This window comes from Notothenia coriiceps, unplaced genomic scaffold (genome assembly GCF_000735185.1).
Source record: "Notothenia coriiceps isolate Sejong01 unplaced genomic scaffold, NC01 NC01_scaffold00000339, whole genome shotgun sequence".
NCBI lineage: Eukaryota > Metazoa > Chordata > Actinopteri > Perciformes > Nototheniidae > Notothenia > Notothenia coriiceps.
The window spans coordinates 15,951,193-15,970,615 of NW_011333040.1; the positions used below are offsets into that span (position 1 = coordinate 15,951,193).

At 41.2% G+C, this 19,423-nt stretch overlaps 1 protein-coding gene across 1 annotated transcript; it reads right to left on the reverse strand.

The window, feature by feature from the left end:
* Positions 1-874: 874 nt before the first annotated feature.
* Positions 875-16,250, reverse strand: cmtm4 (CKLF-like MARVEL transmembrane domain containing 4). Its single transcript, XM_010773009.1, has 4 exons — positions 15,356-16,250; positions 8,990-9,166; positions 2,810-2,908; positions 875-2,331 (listed from the first exon to the last, which is right to left on the reverse strand). Exons 1-4 carry the CDS (start codon positions 15,539-15,541, stop codon positions 2,167-2,169), a joined length of 627 nt encoding a protein of 208 aa, XP_010771311.1. The 5' UTR covers positions 15,542-16,250; the 3' UTR covers positions 875-2,166.
* Positions 16,251-19,423: the final 3,173 nt, after the last annotated feature.

Sequence of the window (19,423 nt, forward strand, 5' to 3'; positions counted from 1 at the left end):
ATATTTCAAATGTTTACCCCCAGTCAAACACACATCTACTCCTCTTCTTATGAACACACACCAGTGAGGATATCAGGCTGTACAGCAACACGGAGTACATTTTAGAAGACCACCAGGAGATGGAGCCATAGAGTCAATCTAGAGACTTAGAAGACTTTAAATAGGTCTCAAACAACAAAGAAAACAAACACATGTGGGACTATAGTGTAATATTAAAGCAACAAGAATTACGTTGATTTCTTTCTTCATTTTAAAAAGCATTTAATTGTCCAAGATGTATCCTCCTGTTAGTCAACTGGTCAAACAGAAAAAGCATTTAAAGGTAGGGTATGTAAGTTTGAGAAACCGGCTCGAGATACACTTTTTGTTATATTCCATGGAATGCTCTTAACATCCCGATAGCAATGAATATCTTAAGTGCTTTGACAAAAAATCCATAAAAAAATGTCATCTGATGAAGCCGTAGTACTGTAAAGAGCACGAGCAATCATTTTAGCCGGCCCGGCTAAAATAACTGGATGGCCTACCTGCCTGTCAGCCTTCCGTCTGTGCACAAACTTATCTCGTGTCCTCATTGGTCATGTGCGCGTTCGTGTGTGTTGTAAGGAAGAGGCAGATTTTCTCCGGTCGTGTATTTTCAAATTCTCGCGATCTCGAGCCGGTTTCTCAAACTTACATACCCTACCTTTAAGGAATAGCAAATATGTTTCGGGCTCTGCGTGTATAGAGCTTCATGACAACTGCATTGTGGAGTTATAAATATTTTCATTATACGAAGTGTGATAATATTCTGTAGATACATTTATTATACCAAACACAGAGTGAAAGCTTTTACAATTATGCTAAAAGTACCGTATTTGTCTCCTTCACTTGACTCTTCCATTTAAAAAAATCATTAAAGTTTCACTAAAATGGTATTCTCTATGACAGTCATATCATAACTTGTGGTTTTAATGGCATAAAGAAATGCAGATCAGAACGAGGCAACCCGTGATTCAATTTCAAATCCTTTTTTTAGACTCAATATGGAAGGAGGTTGTCAATACCTGAGATTCAGTCTATAGGCTGGGGGCTTTGATCCTGACCAGGTCACCAACTCAATTACTGTTACTGATGTACCATCAACATACGTGTAACCTGAAGCCATAGATATGTGCAAAAGTCACAAGATACCAATTACCTTATAATCACCTGATACAACCTAATCCTGCCTCACAATGTTGACCCAACACAGACCTTGAAATTAAAATGTTAGGAATGCTAGTCTGAATATATTTTTGATGGTAACCACAACCTGAGATAAGGAAGATGAAATGAAGGATTTTTATTTAATATTTTTCATTATTGTGTCAATCCCATTGGATGAATGTGTGTTGAATCTGTTTCACTGCTGTCTTTATTGCAGTTAAGAGTGATCCTGTACTGTTACTGTTTACGTGTTGGCAGCAGAGATATTCAAAGCAGCTAGAGGTCCGGTGTTAGAGGCATTTGTAAAGTTAGTGTCGACAAAGGAGAAACACACACAGCATGTGTAATCATAACATTCAAATATCTAATGTCAGCCTTGATAACCAAAGGCTGAAGTCAGTATCTGAGAGATAACAGTAAATGTCCTGGTGCCTCTGTCGTGGATAGGTTACTATATGCTGCAGGTCCTGGATCCACGGCTACATTTAATACCACAGACTTCACAGACATCGGCGCAAAATAAGCAAACTGTACAAAAAGCTGACCTTCTTTAACTTCATTCACAGTGAAACACAAAACCTTCTAAAAAGTCAACACCTACGCCAGAACGGGAGTTAGTGCGCATTGGAGTGTAGTCAGACATTTTTAGTTTTGGCTCTTCGTTGGAGTCATCCTTCATGCTGACTTGGAAAAACATGAGGATGAAAAGTTCTACAGAGTATACCTTCACTTCTGACTGGAGCTCTTTACTTTAGAGTCTGTATGTGTCACTGAAGCCCGGAGGCCTGATGAACCAAACCATAGAGCTCATCTGTGGATTTGAAATGAACACTTGATGAGAAGTCAAAAGCATGTGGTGAGCTGGAGATGCCCTTCCACTGGACACTTGAATGAAATGCTGATCTGAAGGCAGACTCCATCTCAGTCTGGTGCTGGTAGTGTGTCTTTCCTTTAGTCTGTCTGATTCTCTGCCTGCTTTCATGCAAGCTCGGGCCTGGCCTCCGTTTCTCCACGAGACGCCGTGCGCGCTCGCATGTACTCGCTGGTCTGAGCCGCCCCCTGACACCCATTGCCCCGGCGCCACCTCCGTACCGCCAGGAAGGAGTTGACTCCGTACACACCTGTCACCAGGAAGCCGAAGATCTGCATACAAGTGGAAAATGGAAGTATAATAACAATGTCAGAATTAAATGGGAAGCAAAGAGCTAACCGCTAGCATGGCCACACAGGTTCTTTAATTAGACTGAAGAAGACTTGATAAATTGTACGGACCTAAAAGCTTACATATTATATAGTTCATGATATATAATACAAAAGCAGAAATGGTCTTGATCCAGGTTTATTTTGGCAGCTTGCTGCACACTAAACCTATAGCATGTGACTCAGATCAGAGCTACCCACCAGCAGATGGTTCAATAATCTGGTCAGTCTCCTCTGCTAACACACCCATGAGTTAAATGAAATAAATAAGACGTTTGCTAAAATCTAAGCTGACAGTTTTAAAATCAATCTGTATAGGTTTGCCTTGATAGGAAGCTAGATGACTGAAGATGGAGGTTTGTAAAGATGTTTTCCATGTATCTGAATAACGTGGAAATAGAGGAGGGTTCTGAATACTCACCACAGCTGCTATTTCAGCTCCAGTGTTGTGGTTGATGCAGGCCAACACGAGAGAGGACAAGAAGAAGAAGAAGGTGCTGGCCGCTGTGTTAACCAGGTCCTACAGAAAGACACACAGATAAATACAAGATAAGATTAGACTTCAAGTGGGCATCACAAGTATTTTTTTCAGGATGAATCTCAAAGGGTTTCTTAAGGGTAGCTGCTGATGCAGAGTCATTTATGATGCCAGTTTTCACTACTTGTTTTAAATACATTTGGTCAATGCTGAAAAGGGTTGATGTTCAATGCTCAGCTCCACATAAAGTATATATCATATGTCAATTCAGAAATTTACAAAGAGGGAATTCATACAGCAGGTGTAGCATTACACTTTAATGTAATGCATCTATAGCACTCAGTGACAATGTTATAAAAGCCTCCCTTTTACATTTTCAAATGTTTTTTACTCCAAAGCACATCAAAGTGCTATTTGAAAAGTATTACACAATTCATTCAGTAAACAAATACAAATTGTAGAGCTCTATCGATGCTGATACCAACGCATCATTTTAGAATTTCTCTTTTCAATATATGAGGGCGTTTGGTTATAACCAATTATACATTTTAAGAACAAGTCGGACAGGTAGGACATCCTGGATGATGTTTTAACATGTTGAACAAACTGTTTGCTCACACTCTTATAAATATCCAGACTGCTGCTTCACTAAAAGTCTTAAACTGCAGGAGGGCAAAGAAGCCAACAGCATACATGTATACTTAAAAGTCAGCTAGCACCTCATATTACTAAACACAACACACATGTAACTGGCTCCATCCCCCACCTTTTACACAAGGGAAGGAGAATGAAAGAGACACTTCCCTTTGATGTTTGCACTGCAGGACAGGCTGTTAGGGAGGGGTTAATAATGAGCCTGACTGGGGCTCGGCCCTCGTGATCAGATGCATGATTGTGATTATGGCAGACGTGGTGTCTCATAGGACACACAGCACCCTTACAATGGCCACAGACACACACAATGACACAGATACACAGACAGACAACTCAGCAGGGCAGAACCCATTGCAGCTATGTGTGGTTTAATCAGTAACACATTAAGATGGAATCCATAACATCTCATGCTAACTGGAACAGTCAATGTACACCAGTGTTATACTATAACCTCACAATTAAAAAACTCCACCCTCCATACACACACATACGCGCACACAGTCACATGCACACACTACTACAAACATTGACGACAATACTAACAAACACTCCTATCTATCTCTCCCAACTGTTTAAACAGGAAATACTGCTCACGTTCAACTGTCCAATTTGTTCCCAATAGGCAGTCAGTTCAGTCCCTTCATTTGACCCTCAGCCTCTCCGCTTCACTCAATTCCCAAATTCCACAATTCAACCAAACCGGCACTCCGTAAAACCTTAAATAACACAAGCACAGACTGGACCAAACCACTGGCTCTCAGGCTTACTATTGGCCCCGGTCATTGTTTTACAATCATCTGTATGTCTGCTAAGATTCAAAGCATTGCACCAACTAGTATGCTTTAAAATATTAGTTGCATTTGAAGTTTTTCCCAAGCCCCTTTGGACTGAGCTAGAGCCGGCTCCAAAATAAATGTTGCGTGACAAGAGGAGAACCGGTCCACTATACTAACAAGGAGAGATGTGACATGTTTGTAGGAGGCACTTACTTAATATCCTCAGTGAACCATAGCTAATTATGTTATCTTGAACCTAAAAAACTGTAAAAAAACAAACAAAACGTTGCTTATTTTAAAACAAGAGGGCATGCGCACATCCAATTAATCTTTTCGCGACATAAAACATAAAAACCTTTTTTGTAGGTTTGTTAAACATAGATCTGCATCACAAATATAGTCTTTTTGATAGTTGCCTTTAAGGAGATCCCCTACAGAAACGACATGGCTCAAAAACCAGTGATAATTGGATTTTCCACTATATCAGGTTTCTACAGAAGAAGGGTTGCTTCTATATATATACTATACTGTATATATATATATACGTTCAATATTCCTATACGTGCGTCCATGTTCATTGTTTGCTCTCAAGATAGAAGCTGGGAATATTCATTGGACCGGAACCATGGGAACCCTAGAGGACGAGCAGAGCATTAATTATGAAATCTATTCCTCTGGCAGTCGCATCAAGTCCCGCAGGGCCTAAAAGCTTCATGCAAAAATAAATTGTCTCTCAGGCTTTCTCATCCACGCCCGACTGATTCTTTTTGAAAGACAAATAAAGATATCAGGGAAGTATTTAATGTCTTTTGTCTGCCTGGGTGGCAAAGTTCAGATGTCAAAACCCAGAAAAGCTTTTAGGTAAAGTAAATACAACATTTGCAAAGTGCTCTCCGGTCTGAACTGACGATAGATTAATGACTACGGCTAATAATAACCACAAATCTCAGCTATGTGCACAAATTCAGCAGGGGGGTGTAGATCATAACCGGCAGAATAACAAAGAGTAACAAAGCTGGATTAAAATACACATGCATACTGCAGATACAGGCTTTAAGTTCACAAGGTAACATATGTTGGAACCCATCAGGAATCCTAAGCATTAAGCAGAACTAAAGGGATAATTTGGCACTGTTATGTTTGTGTAGTAAGGATTTAAATGACTAATACATTGGTTGAATATAAACAAATATAATACACACATAAATCAGTTTAGAAATCACACAAAACATATGGCTCACAATAATTCTTCTGATTTTGACTCAGCCTTACATCCAGCAGATTATTACTTCAGTAAGTATTCCAGGCGATAAACTATGGACGTTTTATGATGGCGATTATCCAAATGTTAACAAAAAGGGTATTAAAACAAATAGCAGATTTTAGGATCAATAATAGATAGGGCTCCAATAACATGTCATGTACAAATGTGATTTTTTTTAAGCACAAACATTTGGATTTTTTTGTATAAAATGTCAAAAGCTAAACACATAAGGATGAAAAGTATATATGGTAGTAGAAAACAATGAAGAGATCTGAATCCCATCCAACCAATTGCCTACACATACACATATTTTGTGATATGATACAGACAGCAGCTTTTTATTACATTCCTGGTGTATAATGTTGTAACAGGACCAGCCATTCATACCAAACTGGGATGATTTACTGTCTGTCCCCACAACAAAGCAACCAGAATATATTGGGCCAATTTGCAGAGTATTCAAACAGTTGAATAATACAACTATTCTACTATTGTCCTCAGGGTCAACCCATTTCTGTCCCAAAACCCCTCACCCTTGCCAGAATATGTAGGGCTGTGAATATAAGGGAAACAATTCACTGCGTGGTGTATCTGCCTGCTTCTAGCATGTAGTGCAAAGTAGAGCTCATTCACGTAAACTAAACCCTGAAGAGTCACCCAGTGGCTTTACAACCAGATCCCAGGACAGCATTCATGTCTGTGTTGGAGAGGCGGGAGAAGAGGTCAGAACCGGGTTTCCCCTCTGAGCTGCCAAAGTCATCAGAGGGTGAATTGGAGGAGATGGGATCACATAGCACATCATTTTACCATCAAAACCTCCTTCTGAGACGTTTAACTGCATTATAAAACAACTCATTCCACAGAGGAGGAATGCTCTGCTTGTCTTCTCTTTGACTTTTGCTTATGCTTGCAATGTTTTTTTCTTTACAGATATTCTTTTTACTAAGTGTGCTTTGTTTTAGTTTTTCACGAGTTACAAAGCCTTTTTTACCTGTTTGAATAGAGGAAGACTGAGTAAGCCTCTTTTGTTCCTACATTGTAATTAATCTGTTTCCCTATTGAATGTATTTTGAGTCTTCTTTAGTGTTTAAATAAACTAAACTAAGTCCACAGCGTTAAGTTTGGAAACAGGGGAAGGCAGCAGAAGGGTTAACAGCTGGTTAACACTGACATGCTTACTCATGATGACATTCCCAGGGGCCTGATGTGATTGGAGCAGCTTTGAACTAGATATACATAAACAGCGTGGTGCACAACCTACACCTGTGGAGTGGAGCAGCTGAGCATCTTGTGCTCGTAAACTACACAGCAGTTAGGAGTCAGGGCACAGACTGCTAGAAATAGCTCACAAAAACTGAAAAGCAGAGGGATTTTTGTGCTGTAAACACAGAATGTGTTGTCATCCAAATATTCGGTTTTAACAAAATATAAAAGACTCAAAATATTTGGGCATACAGCATGATTCCAGTAATAACAATAAGCCAAACCACGGCCCACAATTCTAATTTATTTGAAGAACAACTTCCTTTGTGAGTCTAGGCCCTGACACACCTACCCGATTTTGGGAGTCAGAGGCCGTCAGAGGCAGTCAGAGGCAGTCGGGCATTCGTGGCGCCTTACTCAGGATGGTGTGTCCCGCACCGTCGTTGCTTTACGGCACATTTTACACCTCCCGCGGCCGATTCAACATGTTGAACCGGCCAAAGAAATTCGGCCAAAGAAATCACTCTGATTGGCTGTTGCCTCTTTTGAATGACGAATACACACTACCGCTGCCTGCTGGTAAGACAGTTATTGCCACTCGTCGACTGAAGTCTTCGCGGGCGTAGGCGGGCGGTGTAGCCGATGCAGGCGACGTAGCGGAGGTAAAAGTCGGGACGCCTTCGGTACGCGTTCTTTGGTCTCAGGTTGGTGTGTAGCGGCCTTAAAGGAAAGGACACACCAGGCCGATTATCGGCGTAGGTGGGCGTCAGGCCGACGATGAGCGTCGACACGCCTTACTCAGATTGGTGTGTCGCACACCGTCGGGTCTTTTCAGCCGTGCCGACGCCTTTTCGCCCGAAAACCCGCCGATTCAGGCCAAAGGCAGTTGGCAAAATAAATCACTCTGATTGGCTGTTCAGCTAACGAATCAGTGCATGAGAAGTGAAACGGAAGTGAGGGACCCAAACAAACTATTAAGAAGGCAAATCTGAGATTTCATTGAACTACAGCTCTCGACACAGGTTGGGGAAAGCCCCATGAGCTTCTGGCTGTAGAGTGAAAATGGAACGCACACTCAATTTGTTGTCTGTTTATATCACGAAGTCTGTTCTTCTTCTCTCGGTTATCACGTAGCCCGGTTGTTGCCTCTTTTGAATGACGAATACACACTACCGCCGCCTGCTGGTAAGGAGAGTTATTGCCACTCACGCATGCGCAGTTCGTACGTGCTTCTTGGCCGTCGGCTGAAGTCTTTGCGGTGTGTTTTAGTGCGACACATGGCCAAAACGCAGAGACGCGAGGCGACACAACAGTCGGGGTCCGTCTGTGTCAGTCCTTTGTTGTCAGATTGGTGTATCCGGGTCTTAAGGCGACGCATAATCAAACTCACTTCTCAACATGCCTGTGCCTACAAATAATATGTGTTAATTAAATATTTCTAGATTGCTCATCACATGAGAGGAAAATCATTAGAAGATCAGAGGCAACCTGAGAAATGCCTCAGCAGAAAATTACTAAAATGTCTAAGAAAAAGTACGAACAGTAGGATTTTTGATTATATGGACTCCCACTCAGAGACTGTGAAAAGCTTTCATTTGATGTCTTTCTGCCAAAAGTAGAATCCAAAGAAACTCCTTCTCTTTATGTATGAGGTGGAATACTGTACCACGGATGCCATAAAGAAATCTGATAGCTATGGTTGGATTTGGACATCTGGCTTAACATCCACAGCGTACATACTACAATAATCTACGCTGTGTGGCCTCTGGAAAATCACTTTTTCCACTCTCTTCTGCAAAGGATACTTGGCTTCCGCTCAGAAAACACCAACGTGTGTATGCGGGCAAATACTGAAAGGCAACCAGTATCTGCTGGAGAACACCCACCACCACATTTGCTTACAGCTGACAATGCAACATCCTGGTGGTAACACTGAAACACACCCAACCAGTTTTATACTCTAGTAAGCTTCCCAATTTACTGGTACAACCAGCTTGTGCTGCGTCCGATAGGTAACGCAAGACTCAAGCAGTCCAATTAAAGCTTTTTTAGATTTGGTCGGAAACAGATACTAGGTTCTTAGTTTAATATTGCACATGTCCAAAACCAATGTGGCATAGAGGGCTGACATTTTGTCTCATACAAGGGGTTTTAAGTACATTTTATTCTAAACTGAGTCGTATAGTCTGGTCCTATCACACATCACGTCTGTGTGTGTGTACCTACCGTGAGGCTCCAGTTGACGTGGGGCACCTTGGTGTGCAGGTTGAGGCAGAAGATGAGGAGGAGGACTCCGGTTACCACGAAGCAACTGCAGCTGACAAACTCGAAGAAGTAGACCCCCCCGCAGGGAGAACACATCATGATAGTCTCTATGCAGATGAATCCAATCAGTGATAGGACCTGAGGTGAAGAAGAAAAGTAGAAGGGCATGTTAAGTATTCTGTTTATAGTGTTTTTTAAATGTCCGTCTCTCTTAATGCCTGTTATCATTCAAACCTTTTGCATCGATTTGTATTAATGGTATCTGGATATTTCTTCGTCAGAGCTAAGTCATCCTTGTCATATGTCATATTTTCTTCAATGCATAATGAAAATGTCACTAAGTAAATGCTTCTTGGTAAAAGTGCTCATCAGCATGTAGGTCAAACCATTTTTCTTTGACTTTATGAGTCTATTTGTGCTGAAATTCCAAGGTTTCCAGATGATGAAGTGATTGTCCTATGAATAGACCGGAGGCCATAAGCCCATCTCAAGAGTCCCAGTCCTGGCAGCCTGCGAAGATGCCTCCCTCCGGCCAATATCCATCAACAAACCACAGTATGGGAAGAATTCTGCTATTTAGGTGTTCCTCTTGCCATCCAGACCCCGAAGAAAACCACACACAGATTACAGATTGGCTTGGAGCGGTCTAAAAACCAGAGACATAACAGAACCAGGAGAAACTCAATGAGACTAATCACTGACCTGACGCTGCTGAATTCAAACCAGTTTAGACCAGATCTGCTTGGTCTTTTGTCTTATCTGTGTTTATCTTTCCTTTAGCGTTAGAGTAATTTCATGCAAAGCAAGTCTTACAGTAATGTCTGATTTAAACTGCTGCATACAAAAAACTAAATGCTGGTAACAGTCTAAAAAGCAAAAGATTGAGGAGGTTCATCAATCATTTGGTAGAAACACACTTTCTCTAAAGACAGACGGAAAAACCTGACAGGTATGTGTTACAGTTCCTGTTAAGCCAGGCTAATGTTTTCAATAAACTGCTGTAGTCATTTCATTCATTTACAGTCTTCAACATTCACTGCTTCTTCTCTATCAGCCTGACACTTAAGTCTGTATGCTCCAGGTTGCTTTGATGACTTGACATATTCAAGGTTGCAGGGTTTCAATCTTGGTTATATTACTTTTTTCCATAGAATATATAATAATACAATTGTGGCTTGTTTTCATTTTTACGTATATTATGCTAAAATGAATAAGAACCCCGGGCTGAAGTGAGGGACTTTTATATTATGCAAAGGCTATTACTCCAGGCAGCTTTGCGCTTGGTTAAGCTCCATTTACAAATCTTCAAGACCCACACATCTATAAACCAGAGTTCCAACCTCTTTGAAATACACTTCCGACATTTCATCAGGCACACAAAGTCAAGGGAATTATGCAGGTATGGGTTTAGGGATGCCATCAGGTTATTTCAAGAATTTCAGGGGGCAGTGAGAGAAAAAAGACTTGAGAGAGATGGTCACATGGCTGTTATATGTGGGAGGTAACAGACATGGGAATAGAGGAGAGCAACAGTAATGTATAAAAGCAACATGTCAGATGACACAGAAAGGAAGGAGGAATAACTGAGAATTGGGAAGCATCAGCACTAGGATGAAAACTATGCCATGCACCAAGTATTTCAAATAAATGTATCAACGGAACACCTTACTCCAAAAACCAAGTTCATACAGGACAGAACTATATGCATTGTAAAAATGCACACATAAATAGATGGCTCCAACATAAGCCCAGTCTAAAAATAATCTTTAAAGCCTTAGAAATGTTTTTCATCCAAACAAAAATGGCTTCACAATAGTAGTAGTGATTCAAACAAACATACACAGACAAGCACACACAGCATTGGTCCATATACTGTCCATGCAAAGCTTTGTTCTGAGCTGCTTTTGACATGGAAATGAAATGAGAGCTGTCACACTGCTTAGATCTGTGCAAATACTGTGCCTTGTATTTAGAGACTGGTCATACGTCATAAAGTGTATCTATGAAAAGTTGAAATCCTGACTTAAAATCCAAACAATGAGATGGTTTGTGAAACCCAATATAGATTTGTCTGAATCCCCACAGCTAGTTGCATCTCATTGCTTCACAGAATAAATGTATTTGAGCACAAACCCAAACAGTCTCATTAGCAGAAACCCACTCTTCCCCTCCCTGAGCTCTCAGCAGCTCAATAGACAGCACTATTTATCCGTCTTAATGAGCAGAGTGTACTGTTTCTGACAGACAAACTGTTGTGTGCTGACTGCTACTGGTGACCTGTCAGTGGAGGACTCTCCTGTTTGTGACAGACTCTTCGTTCATTCTTTCAAATATCTGGCTATGTCACAGAGAAACCTAAAGATCCAAAGATAGTAATACATGTACACGACATGTCCTGCACTAACATTACCAGAAATACACTAAAGACAAGACACAGCAAATCCACTGGGCGGGCCACCATTTAGACAAAAGCTTTATTTTGTGCAGCTGCTGCAGCGTCATTAGATTGTGTAGTTAGATAGTAATACATCCAAAAAGGTTACACCCAAACAGGAGTGGAGGAGTGGAGGGCTGCATGGGTTGAGGGGGTGAGGTCATGTCTGTTGAAGAAAGCCGATTGCTTTCCCCAAGTCCCTGTGCAGCAGGTGTCAGGCAGCCTGGGGGGGAGGCAGGGGATGGCAAAGCACCACACCGGATAATCCTGTAGGTAATGATTTTATGTCAACATTCTACACAACCTGTTTATTGCACATGGATAAGTGCACAATGAACAGCACACCAACCCTCTTTCTCTTCTTTCTCCCACATGTACACAAATCCTTATCTTAAGGATTATGCACATTATTAAATTGCATTAGAGGGCCTCTTGAACTCAGATCCCCTTCCTACACGCCATCTGTTCTGGGCAGAAATCTAAAGGGTGAGTAAAAGAGGCGTCGCTGCGAAGAATATGCAAAAGCATATGGTGCACTCCAAGTCTATTGGACCTCATGCACACACAATTACAATAAATGTAGAATATATCAGCAGCAGCCCACAGTGTATGTGATGGAAAATGAGGCCTGAATGCAGGTTATATTTCACCCCAGAGGATAAGGAACGTATGTTAAGTAATGTTTCAAACAGAAGAGAAAGTAGCATATGGCGTCCCTCTCTCTCTCAGAGCAGGAAGTGCTCAATGACATTTCGAAGCATCTGGTAACTTCATTACACAACATCCACAGATCCAGAAAAAAAACCACCTTAGCATACTATTGTTCTACGACTTGCTAGAATAGGAAAATGTGGGTTTGAATACCATCATGAGTGAACTGTTATTCATCCTGAGGGCATGGGGCTTGTTGGGAAACAAAGAAAGTTTGACTGGTGTACTGTCAGGCCTACAAGGTATCAGGTTCCAGTTAGTGTAGAGGAGCAGGAGCTGAATATCAGTTGGTCGACCCCGTCACAGCAGGGAGACATTGCCAAACCTGTTGGCAGGACTGACACACCTTGCTCAGGTTACATCCTACAGGGGGTTATTTCTGACCAGGACGGGGTCAGCAGCAGCAGCAGCAGCAGCAGCCTGCCTGTCCATTCATCCAAGGAATGACTGGCTCTATAAAAGCATGTGCAAATGCATTTTAGTGCTCTGGAGAGAAGCAACTACACAGCTCTATTAGCACTAAGCACCTTGGACTGCTCATAGGGATACTGAATTTCTCAGTAAATACGGGTCAGTGCAAAGGTCTTCCTTAGTGCAACAAGGCTAGGTGTAAGGTAATATAATACTCTTTTGCGTGCCAAACTCATAAGTAAGTGCATATTGCCAAAGGGGTGTTTAAGGGGCCCACTAACATTTGTGTGAGCTTTGTATAACACATATTTCATACAACAGGATTTCCTATCACTCCATATTCGCAATGTGTGTGCATTGATGCTAATCACCAGGTAACTTATTTCTGTTGGGATCATCTATTAACAACACACAACTACTGCTTTTTCAGCCAAGGAGTAACTTTCCGTTTACACAGTGATCTGAATAACAGACACAAAACCTCCTTTGCAGTGTTTCCAGATAGAGCATAAACTGTCCTACATCAGACATGTAAAGACCATCAAATGCAGTTAGCCTTGCATTGTCATCAACATTATCGTGTAGCCTTAGCTAGCACAAAGCTACACTTTTAGAGGACAGAACGATACAAATAAATGCTAATTAAGCTATTACAGTTTGGCAGCAAGCCAAGTTGTAGGCCTCTCCTAAGGTACTGAATGTAAACTTGGATGACTTTCAAATTGTACTGTCCTTGTCGGTGAAGGACATAATATGACTAGCTTTTTCTGGAAATACAGTATCAGCCCTGAACAAACTGTTCAAGTACAAAGAAAGTACAAACAGTAGATTAGTAATGAGAACTAAGATAATGTGTTACACTTGTATATAACTTAGATATACCAAGGCTTTTATATGTTACTGCAAATACAATATAACTCAACTTTTTGTGTTATAGTGTAGCATCTACTTTCAACATGGCGTTAGTGCTTTTGCAATATTTTGAGCAGATTTCAATCTTTATATTATCCACATGAAGGAAAGGCTCAATGGGAAGTCTGTTAGTGAACCTATTGTCACATTATGGCAAGTACTATAACATCAGATAAATAGTTATTTATTTACTTATTTTGTTAAATGAAAAAGGGTTGGAAGAAAACATTTTTTTTATGTTTTGCGATGTATCAGTCTTGAAATGCAGGTATTAAATTAATAAAAGTAATAGAACATTTAAATATAGCCAGCTCTATACCTTTGGGGTCATAGATCTCTGATGTTGCATTAGACAAATCGTGAATGCTTCGATATAAATCATCATGTTCATGTACAGCAGGCATCAGCACACGTGTGCACATGTATTCTAAGAATTATACTTATTACTAAATGTTTTCATCTGTAGTTAGTTAGCCTCTGCAACAAAAGGAATGATATTAATGTATTCTTAGAGAGCCAAGTCAAAGACAGTATTTTATCAATCTCTGGTAAAATACTGTGAATATGAATCCTCTAGTTCTCCATGCTCCAAACTCCTACACTGATGACAGATGGCTTCCTATCCTCGCCTCCCACGTACACAGAGGTAAACATCACAGGTGTGTGCAACAAGCTGATTGCTCTGCTGTAGGACCAGTCGGAGACCACAAGCGGAAAATCATTTTTTCATTTTCAAAAGTGAAGCAGAGAAGCCATAACTCTGCAGCTAATCTTCCAACAGTTTGGACTTCTAGTTTGCTTGTGCTATCCACAAACATTGTTAGAGGTAATTGCTAGTTTCCTCAACTCCATGGCTTTTCCTGTTGTGGACCCACATCATGTGCATGAGTGTGCAGGCCTGTCTGCGTTTTTTGGCACCAGAAGAAGAGAAATGGCTCTGGCTCGATAGATATTTCCTCCTCTGGTGAATTGTCAGAGATGTGGGAGCCATCATTTTTGCTTTGTTGCTGCCTTTGGCCCAGTTCAGACATCTGGTTTAGGTGTATTGGTTTAATATAACGCTGGCAATAGGTTATTTTTTACCAATACATACCAACAGAAATGATGATAACCGTTTTTCTAAGAGCAATTCATATCAGGACACAATCAAATACTATCACTGGGGCATTGTTGAGTGGGAAAGCAATGGTTAAACACATTTTAGGACTTTGCAGCATTGGAATAGCAGCAATGCATTCGAATAAAGAAGTGATTTACATTCAAACCAAAGGTTGCCAAGTCCCTAATAAACACAATTCTGTCACAATAGACAGAAAGTCACGAGACAGACACTATGAAATCACTAGTAAGGCACTGTGGGGGGAACCATAGAAATACTGTAAACATGTTGTTGAAGCCCATGAGCATCCTTCAGAATAAGAGTCTACTGGAAACAAACAACGTTTAGCAAGGTGTGCAAAGCGTTACTAAATTGAGAAAGGTAATCCGTAGAGAATTCAAACCCATATATTTAAGCGTAATGGGGTCGTCATACTGTTAGCATGAAACCTGACTGTCCACTATAAGTGATGTGATACAGGTTAAACAAACCAAGACCTGTGGAGCAACTTTGAGTTGAATTACAATTTTGAGTTTACTATTTCAGGTAAACTGTAAGTATGAGTGATAAAACATACTGCATTAAATACATTGCTTTGAGGAAAACAGTACTTTCCCTGAAGGTGTTAAGTTGGCCATATGTTAGTGGCTGCTCAGTTGATTGTTCTCCAACAATGGTGAGTTATAGTTTGTGTTACTAACTTCAGTGGGGCTGTACATCTTTGAATGTTACAGTAATGTAGCGTTGTTCTCACACTTACCACTTCAACCACCTTTAAAATCCCAAAGTATGACTTCAGGTACTCCATGTCGCACCTTATCCCCCCCAGAACGTTCCTAGAGAGGACGGGCTCGGTGGTGGGCTGATACGGGCTGCTGGCCCCGGAGATCATGGAGGTGTTGGAGGCCTCGCCGTCAAAGCCCTCTGCATCCTCGGTGGTCCTCATGATACAGGTCGGAAGGAGCTGGAATCTCGACAGGCAATGTTAGCACATAAAACCCCACGCTGACAAACCGCCTGGATCCACCTCAAGACCGCAGGTTATGTTTCAGAAAGCACACTTTGTTCCATGCAGGTTCGAAGTGGATGGAGAAAACAAACCAGACTGTCCACTTTTCAGAGCCACCCCACGGGGAAGCAGCCGCGGAGGGTGCTCGGCAATATCACGCGCAGAAATATAAGGCTGGGGTCCGTGGATGTGACCATGCGCCGATTCCTCCTGGGTACAATGTTGCGTCTCTCCAAAATAGCCGCACTTCTAACTATGTTAGGCGGGTCACTTGTTCGAGTCCCAGTGTCACTCCAGCGTGGACGATTCTGGTTAGTTCAGCAGCATTGCATCGGGACACAAATGCCTACCGGGCTGTGTGACTCGTCTGAGGGACCGAAAAACATCCGCCCATTATGGCCGGGAAGAACCGAGAGAGAAGCTTTGTGTTCCCTATTGTAAACTTATGCAAGTCCCTGCAGCAGCCTACAGTGAGGCTGCCTTTACGCTGCTTTCCTCACTATGGATGCAAGGCAAGCTTGTCTCCGCCCCTCTGAAAACGGCACATTCTTGTGTAGGCTCTGCGCCAGTTTTAAGTATTCCCTAACAGCCAGCCTGCAAAACGAATCCAGCCGGACCACGCCGACAGGACGGAGCTATGCCGCTCTTCTTCTGGTTCTTGCAGTGGTCCTTTCTCACCGTCAGTATACGCCTGCAGCTAGGTCTGATACAATTATGTCTATATTCTCCTGAGGGTTGCAGTCAGAAAGCATTATGGAGTTTTTACTGTCTTTAATGAGCCTATGCCTACAATGATCCTGGAAGAGTTGGCTGTATTATCTTTCAAAGCCTATTGTTATTTTAAAACAAATCCTCAAATATCAAATTATAAAAAACTAAATAGATGTTACTGTATTCTTCATCCAAATGAAAGAAAACAGCCCTAGCAAGAAATAGATGAATTGATTAACAGATGTGTGACAGCAAACATCCTGGATTTCTATCAGATGTCATGTCAAATAAACTTTCAGAATTCAGGAAAAGATCTCATTTAAAATTAAGTAAACCGTGTTTCGCTGCCCTCGTATGGAAGGCTGTGGTATTGATAGCTGTGTAGGTGATAATGGGCTAGAGATGCTGCATATCTGATACTTGAAATCCAACAGTACAGTTCAGTCTTAAAGTGGCCATGCTGGGCGACAACAATGATTCAAGACTCTGATCTAATGTAAAACAGAAATGTGCAAACCGACCCTTACACTGTGTTTTTCTAGTAATTCCTCGGCCAATAACATGTGGAATGTTGGCTTCAACGAGGGGACTTTGGAGTAGTAGGATGAATATAAGCAGTTCAATTAAAAAAGGATGACTATGACTAAACAAGTTTGTTTAAATAAATCGTATTAAAGAAATAATCTCTATAGGAGTCCCATCAGAAAGAGTATGATATTTAACATGCACAGCACGATTCTGGTAGAATACATTATTACTGTAGTATAATTATGATATTTAGCAGCAAAGCAACAATAGGTGATTTGAATTTGTATTTTAACAATTTTAAGACATTAAAAGTTCAATAGTAAACAATCTTGCACTTTTAGAAATGTAAATTATTTTTCTGATGGAGCAACAGTTACCATAGTTTCCATTAATGCCAAATTTTTTTGAGAGTGTGAGGGGTGGCGTTAGGGGTTGTCAGGTAATTAACATCAATCAAATCAACATACATTGTACAATTAAATGCAAAAATGGGAAGGTCCACCAAAGTTTGGATTCTTGGTTTTATTGAAGCCAGGGGTCTGATAAACATTTTCCTTATCTTTGTCGGAATAAGAAGCGAGAATCCACATGGCAGCGGAAAGGCTACAGAAATGTGTTAAAGTCATACAATCAAACTTCTAAATTAATTCAGGACACACAAATGCAGCCAGCCATGTGCTTACAATGTCTCGATATCCTGAATACAAAAGGACTGGAAGCAGAAGCTCATTGTCTTGTATAGATGTGGACTGACAATAGTGGTCGAAGGCAATTCAGTTAGCATGTGAGGAGGCAGACGTTTGAATACAAAAGTTAAAACAACTGTTCATTATTCAACTTTGGGAGAAACATAAAACCCTAATAAAGAGCGAGTACAACTTTGACACCAAGCAGCATGAGAGCACTTCATTCTGCTTAGCTAAATGCCAAATTAAACAAGTGTGGCCATTTTATGAAGAAATGTCAGTGTGGTCAGTCAGGTTAGAATGGCATTTCAAATGATTCTAAACAGAAAGTGTCAAAGGGCAACACAAACACATTTGAAATAGGTTGTAAACATAAACAAGAGGTGATTCATGGGCAGAAAGGCATAGATCAAACCTGAAAATGAATGGACATTTTGTTTTGGTTTATCTATTGCAAGATGCGCAAAATATGTCCCTATCACAGGTGTAATATCAATGATTTTAAAGGATTGATTATATTAAAAATAAAAATAAGGATCACCAAAAGAAAGCAGTTATTCCATAGTAACCACAAGGGGCACCTTCCATAACGTAAGCAGCAAATGCAGATAAATAATGCAGTTTTACTCGGGAGCTTCTAGTTTCATTACTAAATATTCTAAAAGGGCAAAGCAAAAACAAGTGATATGCATTCTTAATTTAACTGTAGGAATAGGGAATTGATACAAGTGTCCAAGGAAAAGTGCTTATTACATGTGGCCGTACTTCTCCTGGCTGTTATTAAATTGTGCTTCGGCCACAGGCTTGAACATTCCACAGTCACAAAAAAACAAAACAATAAGAGCTTAATTTTAATCAAAAATAAATCCAGAAAAGTTGAGTAGTATCATTTTAAAATCATGCATAAAGTATACTGTACACCAGTATGGTCTTGTGGCAATTGCATTGCATTTGTAGACCAGTTTAGAGAATGTACCATAATCGACTGTCCATAATTATGGCATAGTATATTGAACAATTAAACCAGAGGTATGGTTGAATGAATGGAGTAAGGCATTTTCTACCATTAGGATGTTGTGAAAACAAGAATTCATATGCAGGTCTGAAGTTTAGGATTATAGGCAAGAGTGGGACGAGAAAGCATCCACTGGTTAATCTTAAGGCCCGGACACACCAATCTGACAACAAAGGACTGATACAGACGGACCCCGACAGTTGCGTCGCCTCGCGTCTCTGCGTTTTGGCCATGTGTCGCACTGGAACACCCTGCAAAGACTTCAGCCGACGGCCAAGAAGTACGTAGGAACTGCGCATGCGTGAGTGGCAATAACTCTCCTTACCGGCAGGCGGCGGTAGTGTGTATTCATCATTCAAAAGAGGCAACAACCAGAAGACTGCGTATACACAGAGAGAAGAAGAACAGACTGCGTGATATAAACAAACAACAAATAGCGTGTGCGTTCCATTTTCACTCTACAACGAGAAGCTCATGGGGCTTTCCCGAACCTGTGTCGAGAGCTGTAGTTCAATGAAATCTCAGATTTGCCTTCTTAATAGATTTGCCTTCTTAATAGTTCCGTTTCGCTTCTCATGCACTGATTCGCTAGCTGGACAGCCAATCAGAGTGATTTATTTTGTCGACTGTCTTTGGCCGACTGCCCGCCGATGTTGAATCGGCGGGTTTTCGGCCAAAAGGCGTCGGCCCGGCTGAAAAGACCCGACGGTGCGGGACACACCAATCTGAGTAGGGCGTGTCGACGCTCATCGTCGCGCGCCGATAATCGGCCGTTTTCGTTAGTCGGACGACGAATCGTGCCCTGTCGCCCAAACTCAATTTGGTGTGTCCCGCACTGCTACCGCTGCCTGCTGGTAAGGACAGTTATTGCCACTCGTC

What these genes read in the sequence shown, in the direction of transcription:
- cmtm4 (XM_010773009.1), bottom strand. Translation starts at nt 15,541, where the DNA reads ATGAGGACCACCGAGGATGCAGAGGGCTTTGACGGCGAGGCCTCCAAC. An exon ending in TTTTAAAGGTGGTTGAAGTG is followed by an intron (nt 9,167 to 15,355) that starts GTAAGTGTGAGA and finishes TCTTCACCTCAG; the next exon opens with GTCCTATCACTGATTGGATT. An exon ending in GAGCTGAAATAGCAGCTGTG is followed by an intron (nt 2,332 to 2,809) that starts GTGAGTATTCAG and finishes ACTTGTATGCAG; the next exon opens with ATCTTCGGCTTCCTGGTGAC.